General features: G+C 39.0%; 1 protein-coding gene across 2 annotated transcripts; it reads left to right on the top strand.

Moving 5' to 3' along the window:
- The first annotated feature begins 2,654 nt into the window (after nucleotides 1-2,654).
- LOC131251711 (uncharacterized) lies at nucleotides 2,655-16,436 on the top strand. Of its 2 annotated transcripts, none has more exons than XM_058252612.1 (6): nucleotides 2,655-2,756; nucleotides 2,904-3,074; nucleotides 6,143-6,289; nucleotides 11,804-11,979; nucleotides 15,647-15,770; nucleotides 16,121-16,436. In XM_058252612.1, the coding sequence occupies exons 2-5, from the start codon at nucleotides 2,946-2,948 to the stop codon at nucleotides 15,756-15,758; spliced, it is 564 nt and encodes a 187-aa protein (XP_058108595.1). In that variant the 5' UTR covers nucleotides 2,655-2,756; nucleotides 2,904-2,945; the 3' UTR covers nucleotides 15,759-15,770; nucleotides 16,121-16,436. The 2 variants fall into 2 exon arrangements, with proteins under 2 accessions (XP_058108595.1, XP_058108596.1); XM_058252613.1 differs by having other exon boundaries at nucleotides 2,655-2,769.
- The last annotated feature ends 556 nt before the right edge of the window (nucleotides 16,437-16,992 follow it).

The following is a 16,992-nucleotide window of genomic DNA, read 5'->3' as shown; positions in this document are numbered from 1 at the left end:
TTAGTTGGGTTGGCTCCATTCTAGCTTTTGGGTGGGATTGGAGATCCAAACATTAAGACACGGGTTAGTCCGTCCTGAAACACGTCCAACTTGTTCAAGTTGATTGGCCTGTTTGGGAGCGTCCATAAGGAACCCCAGGATTAGCAATCCTCCCATTGTGTTGGCACCTTGGAGTGTGAATCAACTTTATTCTACAAGTACCTATCAATGGTATGTTTACAGGAGTTTGAATTTAATTACTAAATCAACTTTAATATCTCTTATTAGTAAGATACGTAATTTTTGACACAATGGTTGTGATAAGTCCGCTATAATATATGCTTTGCCTAAAAATGATGAAATTTCAGGTCTTGGATGGGCCACAAGCACAAGATCATGTCTAAGTGACTAACTGACGATTTTCAATTATTGATTTACATGTACAATGTTTGGACGGTGCTAATTTGCATAGACAGTGTTTGTATAGTGCTGATCATCATTAATGGGCCATGTGCCCAGTAGAATAATAGTGTACAGTGACACACATATTACACCTACAACTATTGAAATGATTTTAAGTGTAATCCAAGCTCTCACCATGGATTACAAAACCCCTTCAAAGAGAGGATTGAATACACCCTGTATTTGAAACCCCTAGTTACTTTATGCTACCAAACAACCCTCAAATCCCATCTAATCCACAGTGCCTAACAACCCCTTAGACTCGGTCGGATGCCGTCCATTTCATAACCAGGCGTCACCTAAATGATTCACCCCGGCTGGTTCAACTTTGTCCTGGACAGGTCCCAATTAAGTGGACTCGAGACTGGATGGGTCTCAAGTCCACTTATTTGGGCTCTGCTCAGGGATCCACCAGGGTGGAATGATCCTTGAATGTGAGTCCGTTGTGATGGGAGTGCTTTACATCCATGCCGTCCGTCTGATTTGACAGCTCATTTTAAGGCATTGTGCCAAACATGAAGCAAATTTAGATCTCCAGTGAACCACAACACAAGAAGCAATGGTTATTGAATCACCAAAATGCTTAATCCAACCCGTTGATAAGGTCATAAAGACATTTATAAAATAACCACACAAACATCAGCTTGATCCAAAACTTTTAGGTCCCACAAGAAGTTTTTAATGGTTATTAACACTTTTAGTGTGGTGTGGTCAACCTGAGATTTGGATCTACTTCATTTTTTAATATCATACCTGAAAATGAGCTTTCAAAACGGATGGACAGTGTGGATGCAATGCACATGCATCACCGTAGGCCCCACAGCCGTACCCTTTTAACTATCGTTTCAAAACGCTGAGATGTGGGTGTGAATAGGCGTTGCCTGGGCTGCATAGGCGCAGGCGCAGGCGCGTAGCCCACCGTCAATCCGCACAAGTTTTTTTTGTTTTTTTTTGTTTTTTGTGTTAGCTTGTCAGTACACGCCCATGTCAGCACACACACTCCTGTTAGCCACCCCGCGATCGGTTCCAAGACCTCGAGTGTTGAAACGAGGTATCTCCACTCAGTCTGCCAGTTAAGCTTGCCAGTTGAGCTATGGATCTGGGTGTCAAAAGTTCTTTTTACGGAAGTTTCACCGACGCGCTACTGTCGGTGCACGCATTAGGGACCGTTGATCTGCGGACAGACCATGCTTGTGGGCCATGGGCCAATTTCCTTGTGATTGGACAATCCTCTAAAAAAACCAAAAAACTCTATATGGGGCAGATCTTCTGGAGCTCTTTCATGTGATTACTCTCTCCATCAGATGTTTCCAATTGCTGACATGGCATCCATTAATTGTGGACCGTTGGTTATTCTTGTTGATTTCCATCAGATGTTTAAGATTTTCTAATAAATGAGATATTACGAAATGGCCGGCACGATCAAATAAATGGTTTATGTTACTGAAAGGTGGGCCACACGCACCCTGAACTTGCAGCCCACCTATTAAAGGGTTAAGATTGCCATGTCTTGAGATATACAGATCACAGTCCATCCAAAGCCAGTCCTATCAGATCAACGGTGTGGATCAAGGTCCCACTAGTACAAGAGTCTCCAGACCGAGGAGACTACATATCCCCTGGCCCAGGATGAAATAATGTCCTCCGCTCCTATCAAAACTCCAGATCCCCAAACAGGAAATAGGGTCCGCCGTGATGTTTGTATGCCATCGAACCTCTCATCAAGTGAGATCCGCCACGATGATGGAATATCCCAGAAAAACATGCTGTGCAAATGCTCGGGTCGCGTTTTCGCACGGTAGATAATTTAAAATCCAGATGCATCTATACCGTGCGGTACGGAGTACGATCCAATGAATTATCATATATAAGTAGATATTTTTTTCGATAATCCGAACCGTTGATATTGTTTTCCAAAATTTTTATATAAATATAAATAAAAATATTTACAATCAGAACTTCTTAAATCCTTCATTACATGACCAATATTAGACGGTTCTAAACAAAAATTAACGGTCCATAAAATTTCCACCCAATCGATGTCTTTGATTTTTAAATATCAAATAAATTTTATTACTAGCCTATCTGAAGTATATATCTCAATATCAACGGTCTGGATCAATGAACTATGGGCTACACTTGTAGTAAATGGTCACATCAGGAAACTGCTGACGTCCTGATGCGTCAGCACGTTCTCTCCCTCATAACAGCAATCTCTTCTCACTGCGGCGAGTACAACCTTTCCTTCTTACTCTTCCCGCTCCTGCTGTCCGTACACACGTACTCTCCGCGTCTACGTATTCCAACCGTATAAAGTACGTATACGTGGTAGAATCGTTCGCTCATCTCTTCTCTAAGTGAATGTTTTTTTGCCCTTTTCTTTTTAATTTCAGTGTAGAATAAGTATTTATTAGATTTTTTGGGATTTTGTATTTGGGGTTTTCGGTATTTAATCGTGGCAGTTGAATTCCCAAATCCGTTGGTTTTGGACCGTCGGATTGGGGATGGAGGGAACTTACAACGAAGAAGCAGCGACGGCTGAGGATGCTTACAACATCAATTTGGTCCCTTCGGAATTGTTTCTCAAATTCAGGAAGGAGATTGAAGGACTCCGAGTCGGTCTCAATTTGGAGGTATCTCCTCCACGCCACACTTGTTTGTGGGACCCACCATGATGTGTTTGTGCCATCCAAACCGTCGATCAGATGCGCCCGACAATGTTAGATCTATGCCCCAAAACCTAGCCTGATCCATTACTCCAGTGGGCCACAACAAAGGGTATAATGGTGGAGATTGGGTAGCGGAGCTCCCACCATTCGAACTTCCAGATGGAATGTGGGGCCCACTGTTTTGTTAATGTGCCATCCAACCCAGTCATCAGGTGTGCTTCACCTGGATGAAGGGATGCAGCGGAATTCTTGGTATATACAGTGTGCATGAAGAAGTCACCAGATGCACGGTTTGGATTCCACAAAAATCACGTGTGGACCCAACACAGCTCGGACGTATGGTAATTACCATACGTTCGGGATATATATGATAATTCCCCCATTCCCACATACATACACGTATGCATGTATGGAGATGTGAACACACATGCATTGGATTCAGGCGCCTGGGGTAGTTTGATGTACTGATCTGGACTGTCCATTTGGTCCGGACCACCTCTTCATGGACCACCATGCAAAAGTCACAGTGGGTAAAGAAATAGACGGTTTCAAGAAAGCCCAATTGTCAATCAGAACCATCCGTTCAGTAGGTCCCGTGTTGGTTTGACCATCTATGAATCGGTGTCCTGCAAAAATGGATGGTTTGGATTATTGTTGACTGGAATATCCAGTCACCAATCTGAACTGTACATTTGGTAGGTACCGTCTTAGATTGCCTATGATTCTCAATTAGCACTTTAATCCAATGATCCTAACCATCCCATCTGTGGCCAATTATAAAAGGAAAGGCCAATTTTCAGTTGGATAGGCTCCTCGAATCAGTTATCAGTGTGATTTTCTGAAGGTGGCCCATGAAGAATGCAGAGGACCAAATGGGTGTTCCGGATTGATTGATTCGTTCGTCCACATATCTAGCTGCAACTCGCTTCCCTTTAACTCGCACTGAGTGTATTGAAGCATCATTTCTCCAGAAACAGCATGATTTGCTTGTTTGAGATTATTTAGGGAGAGTTTGGTAACACACCAGAAGCTACTGCTGGGAACTTACTCTTACAAAATAAGAAGCTATTCCAGTGTGTAGAATGGCTTCAATTTATAATAGATACTAATTTGTAACAGAAGCTGCTAACAAACTCACCTTTTCTTGCATGAAACATAGGTTATACTCTCAATCTATTTTTCCCACTTTTGATATGATAATGATCGTACCTTTGCTTATGGCTGCGAAAAATGGTTTTTGTTTTAAATCTTGAGATGAGCTAGCTCATTTTCACATACCATAAAAAAAAAGTTATTGTATTTTCAATTTCAAAAGGTGTCAGTTTACCTTATTGGTCAACTAACCTACTACATTAGCATAACTTTATGATAAGTACAAATATATCATTTATAAGAAATGACTAAAATAACCTTGACATAATCTCTCAATGCTTTGACCTTAAGGTGATCCATAAATATTAGTCATGCCCAACTTGGGGCTCGCTTGGATTGGAGAGATGAGGATGTGAATTTGATAAATCCATGAACTTGTCAAATTCATGGATTTGCGGATTTGGATTTGGCAAAATTTCAAGTTCATCATTGGGGATCAAGCTACAAATCCATGGATTTGGAGAGAGTTTATGGCTATAATAATGCATTTATTGCAAGAGAATGCTTTTGAGAGAGTTTTATCATTTTGTGGATATTCTAAGTTTTTTTTTTTTTGGGATTTGGGTTCACCCTAAATCCAAGGATTTATGGGGGATGGATTTGGAAAATTCAAGGATTTGGCAAATCCTCAACGGAAAACAGACCGCATAGATTTGAATTTGTGGATTTCACAAAAGCTTGTACCAAATCCCCACCCCAAATAGCCCCATAGGGAGAATTGAAGAACCTTGGTTATTCTAGGGTCCTTCATAAGAATGTTAGCAAGCTGGCTTCACATGAAACTTCTTTTATGGGTGCCTTCTCCTTGACAAAGTGACAATCGACCTCAATGTGTTTTGTTGTCTAATTGAATGCTGCTTGATAAACCTTAATGGGAGTTGATGTTCAACCTTTAAAGCAGTTGAGGGAGTTTTCATCCAAATTTGTTCAATGTACCATGGGCAATGGCCATGAATTTAGCTTCCCACTGGACCTCACAACAACTGTTAGCTTCTTAATTTTCCAAGTAAAGAAGTCACTTCCAATGTATATACAATGACTAAGATGTAGACCTTCGACCAGTATGTCTATATGAACTTCTACCTCCAAAATTTGATTATTTGTTTGCAAATTCTTACTTGGCAAGGATACCTCAACATCCCGTAAACTGGCTAAAGATGAGTAACATGGGTTGCATGCAGCAAGCAACAAGATCAGAAGTTCATTATGCATGATTTGACTTTTGCTGGCAACATATGGTATGTCACATCAAGTAAAAATGAGATGAATCTTCTTACCAATCGATTTCCAATTTACTCTTGGATCTCCCAAAGCTTCACCTTCTTCGAGCATTGTTTCTTTTCATCTTTGGGGAGGAAATGCATCTGATGCCAAGTTCTATTTTTTATCTGTAGAATATAGTTCTTTTAGGTAAGCTACGTTCAAATTTGAGACCTTAATGTTGAAACATACCCCATCCACCATTGAGCTTTGGGTTTTCAAAGGGTGAAAAATAAGAGAAGAGAGAAGAAAGTGAGGAGACTTAGGCCAAGTGGTGTTAGTCTATTGCATTTGTTGAGTAATCTATTTCATTTGCATGATTTTTTTTAATGGTTAGAGGTACACCTTTATAACAAAATGACTAAGAATCCCCCTAGACAATCTCTTGACATTTTGTGAAAATTTTTGGTGGAACATAGTTCCGCACATGAATGCATGATGAATCGGAGCTCATGAATGTGATCGTGCTGCATCTATTTTGATTTCAATAAAATGAAATTGTGGTATGTGGCATTTGCAATAAAATGCTGGGATTTGTGTTGTGTAAATGTTTGCAAGTGGCATTCCTCAGCACATGTTACACTTCAATTGATGTCTCTTACTTAATTATTCTGCTTCAGTTCTATAATTTTCAGAGCAATGAGTACCAGGCGAAGCTGGTATTAAAGCCTTTGGCACGGAGGTGGAAGTTTGTTTACGAGCCCCTAAATGGGGATATACGCCTTCTATCGAAAAAGATCCCCTTAAATAGATATATCAATCTTCAGGTTCCGTGTCCTTGCCCTGATCTACATTTAAAATTCTCATTTATTTTATTTATTTTTAATTTTTCTTCTATCCTATTAGAACTATAAAGCATTTTATGGATGTTGTGGCATTCTTTCTGTGTCCTTTGTGGAGGTACAAGTTCCTGGAAGTCAAGTATTTATGATGCTAGCTAATCCAATGCATGCACCTATGCACACGCACATGAGTGGACATGTGTGAAATCTATCTGGCATGCCACACCATGTAGACATCCAAATGTCCACATTCAACTTAGATGTCTGGCCCAACCTGATGAGTGGGCCGGCCTTTTTTTTTTTTGTGAGAAAGGCAGGGGTGGAACCTGATTTTCAGCCAACGCCATCTGCATGGCTAGGCCTCCTTGATGATCATCATGGATCTTGCATACTTTGGCCCATGCTCTTGCAGGTAGTGTACGAGTAGAGGTGCAGGAAAGAACCAAAAGTAGTATTTTTATTGTATAGTTTATATTGCATGGCCATATAATTTTGCCTATGCTTTGATATGCTGCATATTTCATGAGCAAGTGAAACTCTTTGCAATGGAGGGTGTAAATGATGTAGGACAGCCTAATCCAACCTTAAATGAGCATGGTATTTGAAAGGGGCAGATTCATGCAATCTTAAAAAACAAATAAAATATCAGCCTGCCTTATACATCATGAACACAAGAAAGAAATAAGGTTAATATAGCATTGATTAGGGCCATCCATCACAAATACGAAGTACTGAATCTTAAAATCTGAATTTAGTTGGATCCGGCGAAAGTTAGAACTTTCGTCTTGCAATAGGTCCATCTAATAATCCAAGTGGATTTTCTAATCCAGAAAAATAGGAATTTCCTAGATTGGGAAATCTGAAAAATTCAAAAAAGAATGGGTGGTTCTTCAAATTTAGATTTGAGTGATGGGTTTTATGTGGGAATAAAAATCTTTTGAGATCTAATGATTTATATAAAAAGAAACAAAATTTAGCTTCTAGATCTAAAGATTCTAGGAGAAAAGGAAGAGAATGGGGTTAAAGAAAAGAGTACCTTGAGAAAAGAGAGAAGGAGAAAGAAGTAGAGGATGAGAAATCGTTTACCTAGGCCTCACGCCCTCTTCACTAGAAGTTGAAGACGAAATCGTCAGAAGCAAAAAGTTCTCTCTCTCTCTCTCTCTCTCTCTCTCTCTCTCTCTCTCCATAAACATAACATAACATGCTATAGGTTTAGGGCAACCCTTATAAATTCGTAATTACATGAAATTACCAAAATACCCCTACTAAAAAAAGTTTCAAAAAAAAAAAATCGCACAAAATTGTGCGCAAACTGTCTCAAAACTTAAATAAATCAAATGTTCATAGACTAAATGCAAATTTAAGATGCCCGATGGACCCCAATGATAGTGCCGTGAAGGTGGCGTAATGAAAGTGGGCCGTGACGATCCAACGACCTGATCACACCATCCTCGCGATCCAACAGTCCAAATGTCTTCTCTAAGCAACTTACATATGTCACAAACACATGTGTAAGGTCTTCAACCTCTAGAGACCCGACCCGTATCTGTCATCTAACCACATTGACACGGGTAACGCACGCCTCCTGCGTTGATATGCTTTGAATGGCCTAGTGTCCGCATCAGTAAAGGTGGAAAGTTTTTCTACCGCTATTTGATTTGTCTTGAGATAATGGTTTTCAATGGATCATGACAAACATATATGGACTGAATACTTTGCTGAAGAGTGATATGCTTGCTGACCTTAATGCTATTTTGACATCATGGAAGTTGTGAATAGAGGCAAGGTATTACATAGCGGTATCAACAGAGGAGTGGGTGGTTTGGGGTTCCGGAAGAAATTATTTGTAAATTCCTAGGTAAGAATGCTGTATATCAGGCAATGTTAGCTTGACCTGTTGAAAGTTGATCAAGTATGTCCTAATCGAACACAAATCTAGCATGATTTGGTGGATCAGGGCTAGTTACATATAAATACAACAAAAAAAAAGATGGAAATGTGATGGTTTACCCCTTCTGATATTTCCCAAAACTTTCCAATAGTGGACAGTTCATCGACTCCCCCTCAACTTATCGTTTTTGACCCTCAAAATAGGCCTAGATTGAGTTTAAAATTAGTTTCTAAGCTTCCCTCATGGTTGAAATGAATAAAGAATTGGAAAAAAAAAAGAGAGAGAAAATTGAAAATAAAGACTTTCATAATATGCCCTTTATTGATGTAGTGGCCTATAACGGTTGTATTGGCCCCATAACAGTGCCAATATAATGTAACTACGTTTTAATAACATGAATAGAGGTGATTTCAATACCATTTGTTTTTTCTTTTTCTTTTTTTTGTCTGAGGAGCTGAGGGAAGTAGATCAATGGCAAGCATGAGGAGATTCTCTGATCTTATTAACGGAAATGAACTAGTCGACGTCCGTTAAATGGTGGTGGAACTTGTTCGAACAGTCGAAGGTTGTTAACTGAAAGTGAGATCGTTTTGTCAGATCAAAAGATTGGAAAGATCATTTCTTGAGTGCCTCATCAAACATCTTTTTGATCAGCCATTTGCAGTTCCACAGTATGAAGCAGTTCACCCTGACGTATGCACAGCGTAGACTCATGCATGTGTTTAATCATGTTTCGAGTAAAGCCAATTCCATCACCGATTCATAGCAAAAGATGGGATTTTTGATATCTTCAATTTGTATTAGCATTAGCTTCTTGGATCTTTGTAATCTTCTTTTTCTTAGCGAAATATCTTTTTGTTGCCAATATGAAAAGAAAAAAAAAAAAAGAAGAAGAAGCTGATTTACCATTCTAAATAATTGGTTTCATCAATTAGTGAATTACATGAACCTACGTTTAAAGCACATTATTGGGGTATCACCTACACTTGGATGAATCATGAAATTTGTAGTTATTTTATATGTTATCCGTTTATTTCATATTCTGGCATTTTTATGGCTGTTATCAATTAGTTTCTATGACCATGAAATTATATGGGTCTGCTTTTATGACATAAAAAGGTGATGGTTGAAACCTGGTGAAAGAGCGATCTGTATTCATGTCCCACTTTGTGACTCCATAAGGGAGAACCACATGGTCTTCCCAAAACACGCCTGTTTTAGATGCTGGACAAGCAAGCCAATGATTTGATGATCAAAGGGTTGGATTTGTATTCATAATTCCCATTCTACCTGGCTTGCTAATAGAGAGAAACTTGCTAATTATTTGTATGGCGCATTTGCTCTAAGATGGGCATGAAACAAAACAAATACATGAATGAACCATTGAAATTGTTACTAGGGTCTACCTATTTTGGGTTCAGTTCTTGATTTGTTTCAGTCTGCTTTATATTGGTGGTTTAATACATATCTACTATAGATTTTCTTTACCTTAGCTGCATGTCATTTCAAAGTACGCGGATAAGAGATGATGCAATCATTACTGATGTTCGAGTTTGTACCGTGAGCTACTTTTCGATGAAGTTAATTTTACAAAGTAACTTCATTGAGATATTATTTTTACGGTTTTAGTTCTAATCATTGAATTTGGGACATTTTATTTCATATTGCATCTTTGTAGTGTTGTAGGTTTAGAATATGGTTTTAATTTTGAGATGGTTTTCTATCTTCTTAGGGTTTCTTTTAGTTAGAAACAAATATCTAATTATGTTTTTCTTGGCAAATAATAATATCTAATTATATTGTGACCTACTTGGGTTAGATTGAGGAGTTTAAGAGTTTTTAGGAGTTTGAACTTCTCATTGTCTTGGGTTTCCTATCTGGACTAGAATTTGGCTTGTTTGAATATAAGGAATCCAACGTGGGTATAAAAAATTATCATGATTATGCAATGATTATTTTCATCTTTATTGTAGAAAGTAGGATTTCAAGTTTAGGATACAAGTGGAATTTTCAGTTTCATTAGATAGTCGTCACCTTATATCTTGTGCCAGGGAATTGCCACTGTGGACAAGGCTAATGACTATTTTGTGGAATCTACGGTTTTCCATCTATCCAAACAACAACTAATGTCTAGTCAAGGGAATACAATTTCTTTTTCCCTTGAATTCCTCATATATGAACTCGCCCGTTTTGAAGAGTCTGTAAATAGTTATTCTGAGTTCAAATTGCATGCAAATGCAAATTTAAAGTCTTTAAATAGAACTCTCTCTCTCTCTCTCTCTCTCTCTCTCTCTCTCCCTCTCTCGGTGTTTGTGTGATGTGAAACCCTAAGGATGTGTTTGGATAGTAGGAATCCAAGGGGAAAGGGTGTGACTTTACATCCCCAGGCATGTGAAGGAAATTGTTCTACCTTGACAAGACAACTGGGGTTGTTTGTATAGCAAGAAAACTCAGGATTCCACAAAATAATCATTACACTAATCCACCCTGGCTCAAGATAGGACGTGACTTTTTGTCTAATAAAACTGAGATTTCCACTTGTATTCAAACAGGACCCCTAATTCTGGAATCCTAGTTTCTACAGTAAAGATGGAAATAAGCATTGGATAGTCATTACAATTTGCATACCCGCACCTTGGATTCCTTGTATCCAAACATGCCCTCAGAGTTTAATGACTCTACCATGGCACGGCTGAACTAGGACAACTAGATGAATTGATGATTTAATGAAATTTTGATCGTGCATGACTGTTACATTCATCAACGACTCTAACACTAGAGGACCAATTCTGCTACCTACGTATCACATCCAACCATCTCTCTCTCTCTCTCTCTCTCTCTCTCTCTCTCTCTCTCTCTCTCTCTCTAAGGATTAGCTTTAAATTCTATTAAAAAAAGAAGAAGGAAATGGATCATCCGTCGACATGGAGCTCATGTCATACTGTTATGTAGAGTTCAAGAAATGATATATTGTTTGGTTGTAATGTGCATGTCATTAGAGAAGTGAATTTCTTCACCAGGTATTGGGCCAAATGATACATTGTTTGGGTGTGTAATGCGCATGTCATTAAAGAAGGGAATTTCTTCACCAGGTATTGGGCCCATGATGGCCCGCCTTATAAACTTCATTAACAATATGTTTGATATTAAATCTTTGGAAGAAATTTGAAGTTTACAGAAAATGACAGATTTTGTATTTGGGGCAACTATCAATACCACTCTGACTGCTAGCAGCACCTAATCATTCTTCTTTTGTTCATCAATAGTACAAATCCTTGTTATTGTATACTAAAAGGTAGCAAGAGAAGGGTGCCATAGCAGTCAGAAGGGGTGTAGATGGTGGCCCACTTTTGTCATTGTCATCATCATCAGAAGCAAATTGGGGTTCGCTTTTAAAGGGTCAATTGGCAAAAGTTTTTCGATTGGCTGGCCTACCAGATGCCAACCTTCCTCTTTTACCCAGGCTCTAGAACCTTTTTTTTTTTGGCTCTAGAACTGGCCACTGCAGTGCTCCTTTGTAATTTTTATAAAGGAATGCAGCTGCTGAAAACAAGAATATCTATTACTACTTGGGTTTGGTGTAAGGGTTTGTTTATGTGACAATCCAGGTTGGAATAGGCCATAACTTCCAATACAATGCAACTGGATGGAAATGGAAGCTTTCTACGAGTTTGGGTGGGGATGGTGTTTCACAGATTCGGAACAAAACAACGGTCGGCTTGTTCCCAGGATTTGATTTGCGGTTTGGCTGGAGGGCTGAGTACATCCTTCCCGAGATTCATGGGTGATATTCCTTGACTCCTGCATTAACCCCATGTGACATTGCATAAATGCTTTGAAGATATCATTTAAGAGGCCCGCCCAATTAGTAGTCCATCAGATACTATTTCAAGTGACCTGCCCAAATCTAGCCACCCAATTGTGATAAACTTCAGATATGGGCGGGCACAGTAATTGAATGGTACCCATGCACTTTCTTTCTTTCTTCTTCTTCTTCTTCTTTTTTTTTTTTAAAAAAAGAAAAGAAATAGGGAAGTGGGACCCACATTTGATGGAAGAAGGAAATGAGGTAACGTGAAATTAGGCCAAGCACTACCATCCTTTTTCCTGCCTTCTATTAGCCACTGTGATATAAGCCTAATAAGCATTGACAGTTTCTGAATGAGAAAGCATCCAATGCTAAAGGCTGATATTTTATCTAGTTATCAAGCACTTGATCTCTGTACAGTGTACACTTGGCAAACATGTGGACTGTTTATCAATTTGTACCCTGCCATGGATAGGCCAAATACCAAATCTCACACTATTCGTATGATCCCAGCCATCGGTTCGAGGATATTTGCCCATTGAAGATTGCCTGCTGATTGGATTGTTTTCTAACATTTGCCCATCAGTGAGATTTTTGGGCTATGCTCCATTTGCAGTGAGCCTACAGTTCAGGATTGTAATCAATCTATATAATAGACTATTCGATAGTGCTTGATTGTAATCAGCCTATGTAATAGTCTATTACATTACGCCTGTGGGAGTTTTGTGCTCTTATTGCTGGTCCGCAGCCCAGATAAAGGAGAGTTGCATTTGGTTCACAGCAGGCGTCAAACTTATGCCATAACTTTCATAATGAACATGAACAACATGACATTCTATAATCATGCTTGGGTGTTCCCTATAAGCAATGCATAGTATCGGAACCTAGGTGTTGTGAAAATTGGCAAGGGTTGGCTAAGGTGTCCCCCAGAAGCGACACGCCGCAACAACGGTTTGTTACTGTGAGAAGTAGGCAAGGGTTCCCAAGCCATTCCAGATGCGCGCAGGTAAGGAAGCTAGTCTGGGAGACTAGGATTCGTAATGCCATATGGAGTATAGGAACATTGATAGGTAATAGTATCAGTATGGGGTTAGTAGATATGATAAATCGAAAGAGAGTTAATATAGCTTGAGTTCAGGAGATAAGTGAAAAGGGGTTAGCATTAGAAAGAAAAAAAGATGGATAGAAACTTTGGTATATAGGAAAGGACAATAGTAGAAATGGGGTAGGGATAGTGGTAGATAACGATTTAAAGTATAGAGTTGATGAGGTTAGGAGAGTAAGCGATAGAATTTTATTCTTGTGTTAGGAGAGGAGATATTCAATGTTATTAGTGCATATCCGCTGCAGGTAAGGTTAGAAGATAGAATCAAGAGACAATTCTAGAAAGATACAAATCGAATAATGCAAGGAATTTCAAATGGAGAGAGAATATTTGTAAGAGGAGACTTAAATGGTCATATAGGGAAAGAAAGTAGAGGATATGAGAGTGTAGATGGAGGACATGTTTTCGGGAGAAGAAATGAGATGGCAGGTCTATCCTTGATTTCGCTATGGCATACAATGTAGCTCTAGCAAACACATCCTTTAAAAAGAGAGATGAACATTTAATAACTTTCAAAAGTAGATCATATACAAGCCAAGTAGATTTCTTTGTACTCCGGAAAACATAATGATCAATATAGTAAGGATCGCAAGGTTATATAAGGAGAGTCTGACTGTACAATATAGGCTAATGTTTATGGATTTTCGCATTAAGAGATGGAAGAAGGGAAATGAAATTAATAGGTGTCCAAAAACTAGGTGGTGAATTTTAAAAGGTGAGAATAATGCTATTCAGAAATAAATTGATGGAAGAAGGAAAGTGGAATGTTGGAGAAGTAAATGTTATGTGGAATAAGATGGCTGAGTGCATTAGGAAAGTGGCAAAAAATGTTTTGGGAGTATCTAGCAGAAAAGGCAATCATATAAGGAAACTTGATGGCAGAATGACAACATATAAAAATCTATTTACAAGATATGTTTGTGTTTCAAAGGCCAGCAAGGGACTAGAAATGATGGTTTTTTTTTTTTTCTTTTCTTTGAAAACTTATAGTGCTTGTTTGGGGAGGGGGGAGACGGTCGGCTTGTCATCGGCCTAGAATTTGAATTGTTTGGGTTGGGTCTATTCAAAATTTTGATTTTGCTCAGCCTAAGCCCTACCCATTGACAACCCTACTTGTGAGATTGGGGAGGAGAAGGTGAGAAAGATGTCTCCAAACTTGCCAAAATGAGAGAGAGGAAGGGTAGGGACCTGGATCATGTTAGATGCATTAAGATCGATAGCCAAAAGGTACTACTAAAGGACAACGAGATCAATCAAAGATAGAAAACCTATTTTTAAAACTTGTTAAATGATAACCACTCTGGGAGCATGGGGAACCATAAACTTAAATGAAGTCGGAGACCATAGATACTTTTGTAAGATTATGATATTTGAAGTGAAAGAAGCTTTGAGAAAGATGAAAACAGGAAAAGCCCTCGGACCAAGTGGTATATCAACAAAGGTTTGATAGTGTGTGGGAGATATTGGGTTATTTTGGTTGACAAAGTTATTTAACAAGATTGGAAGATCTGAGAAAATGACAGACGAATGGGAGGAAAAATACCGCGGTACCTATTTATAAGAATAAAGGAGACATATAGAGGTGCAGTAACTATCATGGGATTAAACTCATGAGCCATACTATAAAACTTTGGGTGAGAGTGATTAAGTAAAGACTAAGGCATGAGACGAATGTATTAGAAAATTAGTTTTGTTTCATGCCTGAGAGGCTTCCGCTGAATCTATGTTCATACTCGGACAATTGGAAAAATACAAGGAGAAGAGTATCTTCACATGCTTGAGAGGCTATGCTACACGTTATTTGCTATCGAAGACATTGTCTATCAGACGTATGGGGTAAAATATTTGGCAATTAAGGACCAACATTTTCATAGGATGAGTGTAGCAAAATGAGGAAGTTGAGATGGATGGGTGGCAAGATGAGGAAGGATAGAATTAGAAATGAATGCATTCGAGGGAACTTAGGAGTAGCACCGATAGGTAATAAGATGAGGGAAAGCAGACTTAAATGGTTGGTTCATGTGCAATGGAGAACAAGAACTGCGCTGGTTAGAAAGAGTGAGCTGGTACAAGTTGAAGGCTTTGAAAGGGTAAGGGGAAGGTCCGAAAGGACATGGTCGGAGGTAATAAGAAAAGACATTATGACTTGTGGTCTAACTGAAGCTATGACCCTTGATAGAGTGGAATGGCAGAATTGGATTCATGTAGCCGGCCCTAATTAATTGGGATAAGGCTTAGATGACGATAATGATGATGAAGAAGAATCGTCGTATACGGTCCAGTTTTGGTGGTGACTGGTATGGTATGTTGAAACCTATTTTCAGTACTTGGTGACAAGAGGAAGTAAAAGAATAAGCTATTTTATAACCTGAATCTACAGCTCCTTGAGTATAACATATATTACAAAACCACGCTTTATATTGTACTACTTTAATGCCCAGGTTGCTAATTTCTTCATTTCCTTATGTAAATTTCATAAAAGATGCAGTTATCTTGTGGTCCTCGGTGATTGATTGTTTGAAGCTTGATGTTCCACAGGGCCATGGGCACTGGGGAACCGATGTTCAACATGAACTATGGACGGTTGCAAGCATCATTAGATAGAGTAGAGGCCATTGCAACTCATACCACATTAAGAGATGCTTGTTGAAGGGGGAATCTGGTCTCTCTCTCTCTCTCTCTCTCTCTCTCTCAACCATGATTTCAATTCTTTATCTGTTCTTTCTGCGGATATATGATGCCCCATCGTAAGAAATGGCATTTTATGTTCGACTCAGTTACTCAAGAGGTGGGCCGTACCTTTCAATAATTCACACCGTTCATCCAGTGGACCCTGTGTGGATGGGTCATGTGGCAAAATATTCCCTCAATGGGTGACAGTTAGCTGATAGTCCACATTAGGAAGTAAATCCAACAACTGAATAGCTGAGATTTCCTTCATGATGGGGCCAGAGCCCTGCTTTTGCTGGGCCGAACGTTTTTCTAATACTAAAATCCTATTCTGAATTGTAGGCTCGATAATTCAACTGGAACGAAGAAAAGATATGCAAGTGAAAACTGTAAATACGGACTGATATGCGGTTTGATGAAATCGAATGGCAGATGCATTAGCGGATGTGTACATAGTGCCTGCTATTGTTTTCGGGATATCCAATGGGTGATGAATGGTAGCATTACACCAAGGTGATTTTATTTTATTTATTTTCCTTCTCATTTCAATATGTATACCATGAATGAAGAAAGTAGGTGGGCCCAAGACTGATAATGCTCATGGGTCCCGTTATGGATCGGGTGTGTATTTTATACATTTTATTCGTATTTTGTCTAACTCATTTATGTACTCATTTTATCTAACCTTTGATGGAATGATATGATTTTTTTAGTGTAATTTTTTGGACATGGCCCATCAAAGAGATGGTCAACTGATTTGAAGGTCCTGATGGATGGACCACATGTACCCATTGGATGGTACAAATAGCAGGCACATATAGTTTGGATGTATGGTATATATAAATAAGCGTAGCCTTCAAATAAAAGCATGGAATCCTTAGGCCAAGCAAGCATCATCCCTGTGGACCCGATACAACTTTAATGGGTCCAGTCCAATTTCTCGGTCTGGCGAGAACTTGGACCGGGTTTGCCATTTTGGACCCGGTTTAAGGGTCTGTTTGGACGCACCCACAAAAGTGGCTTTTAGAGCTGAGAGGCAAAAATAAAAATAAAAATCCAAACGGTGGTTGTGATTGTGCATTTAGATGAACTGGGCCATGGTTGGTTAATCCAATCCATTGATCTGATGGCTCCATCATGAATGAAACATGCCCAACAAAATCTCTTCATTTAGTCAACTCGAAACTTGTATGTGGATACATGATCAATAAGAC

Source organism: Magnolia sinica, chromosome 7 (genome assembly GCF_029962835.1).
Source record: "Magnolia sinica isolate HGM2019 chromosome 7, MsV1, whole genome shotgun sequence".
Taxonomy (NCBI): Eukaryota; Viridiplantae; Streptophyta; class Magnoliopsida; order Magnoliales; family Magnoliaceae; genus Magnolia; species Magnolia sinica.
Note: the sequence above shows the minus strand (reverse complement) of the source record. Positions and strands in the feature narration are given on the sequence as shown.

Excerpts from the sequence above, each read along its gene's own strand:
- LOC131251711 (XM_058252612.1), top strand. The coding sequence starts at position 2,946 with ATGGAGGGAACTTACAACGAAGAAGCAGCGACGGCTGAGGATGCTTAC. Across the intron at positions 3,075-6,142 it reads GAGTCGGTCTCAATTTGGAG|TTCTATAATTTTCAGAGCAA; the intron begins GTATCTCCTCCA and ends ATTCTGCTTCAG. Across the intron at positions 11,980-15,646 it reads ATCCTTCCCGAGATTCATGG|GGCCATGGGCACTGGGGAAC; the intron begins GTGATATTCCTT and ends GATGTTCCACAG.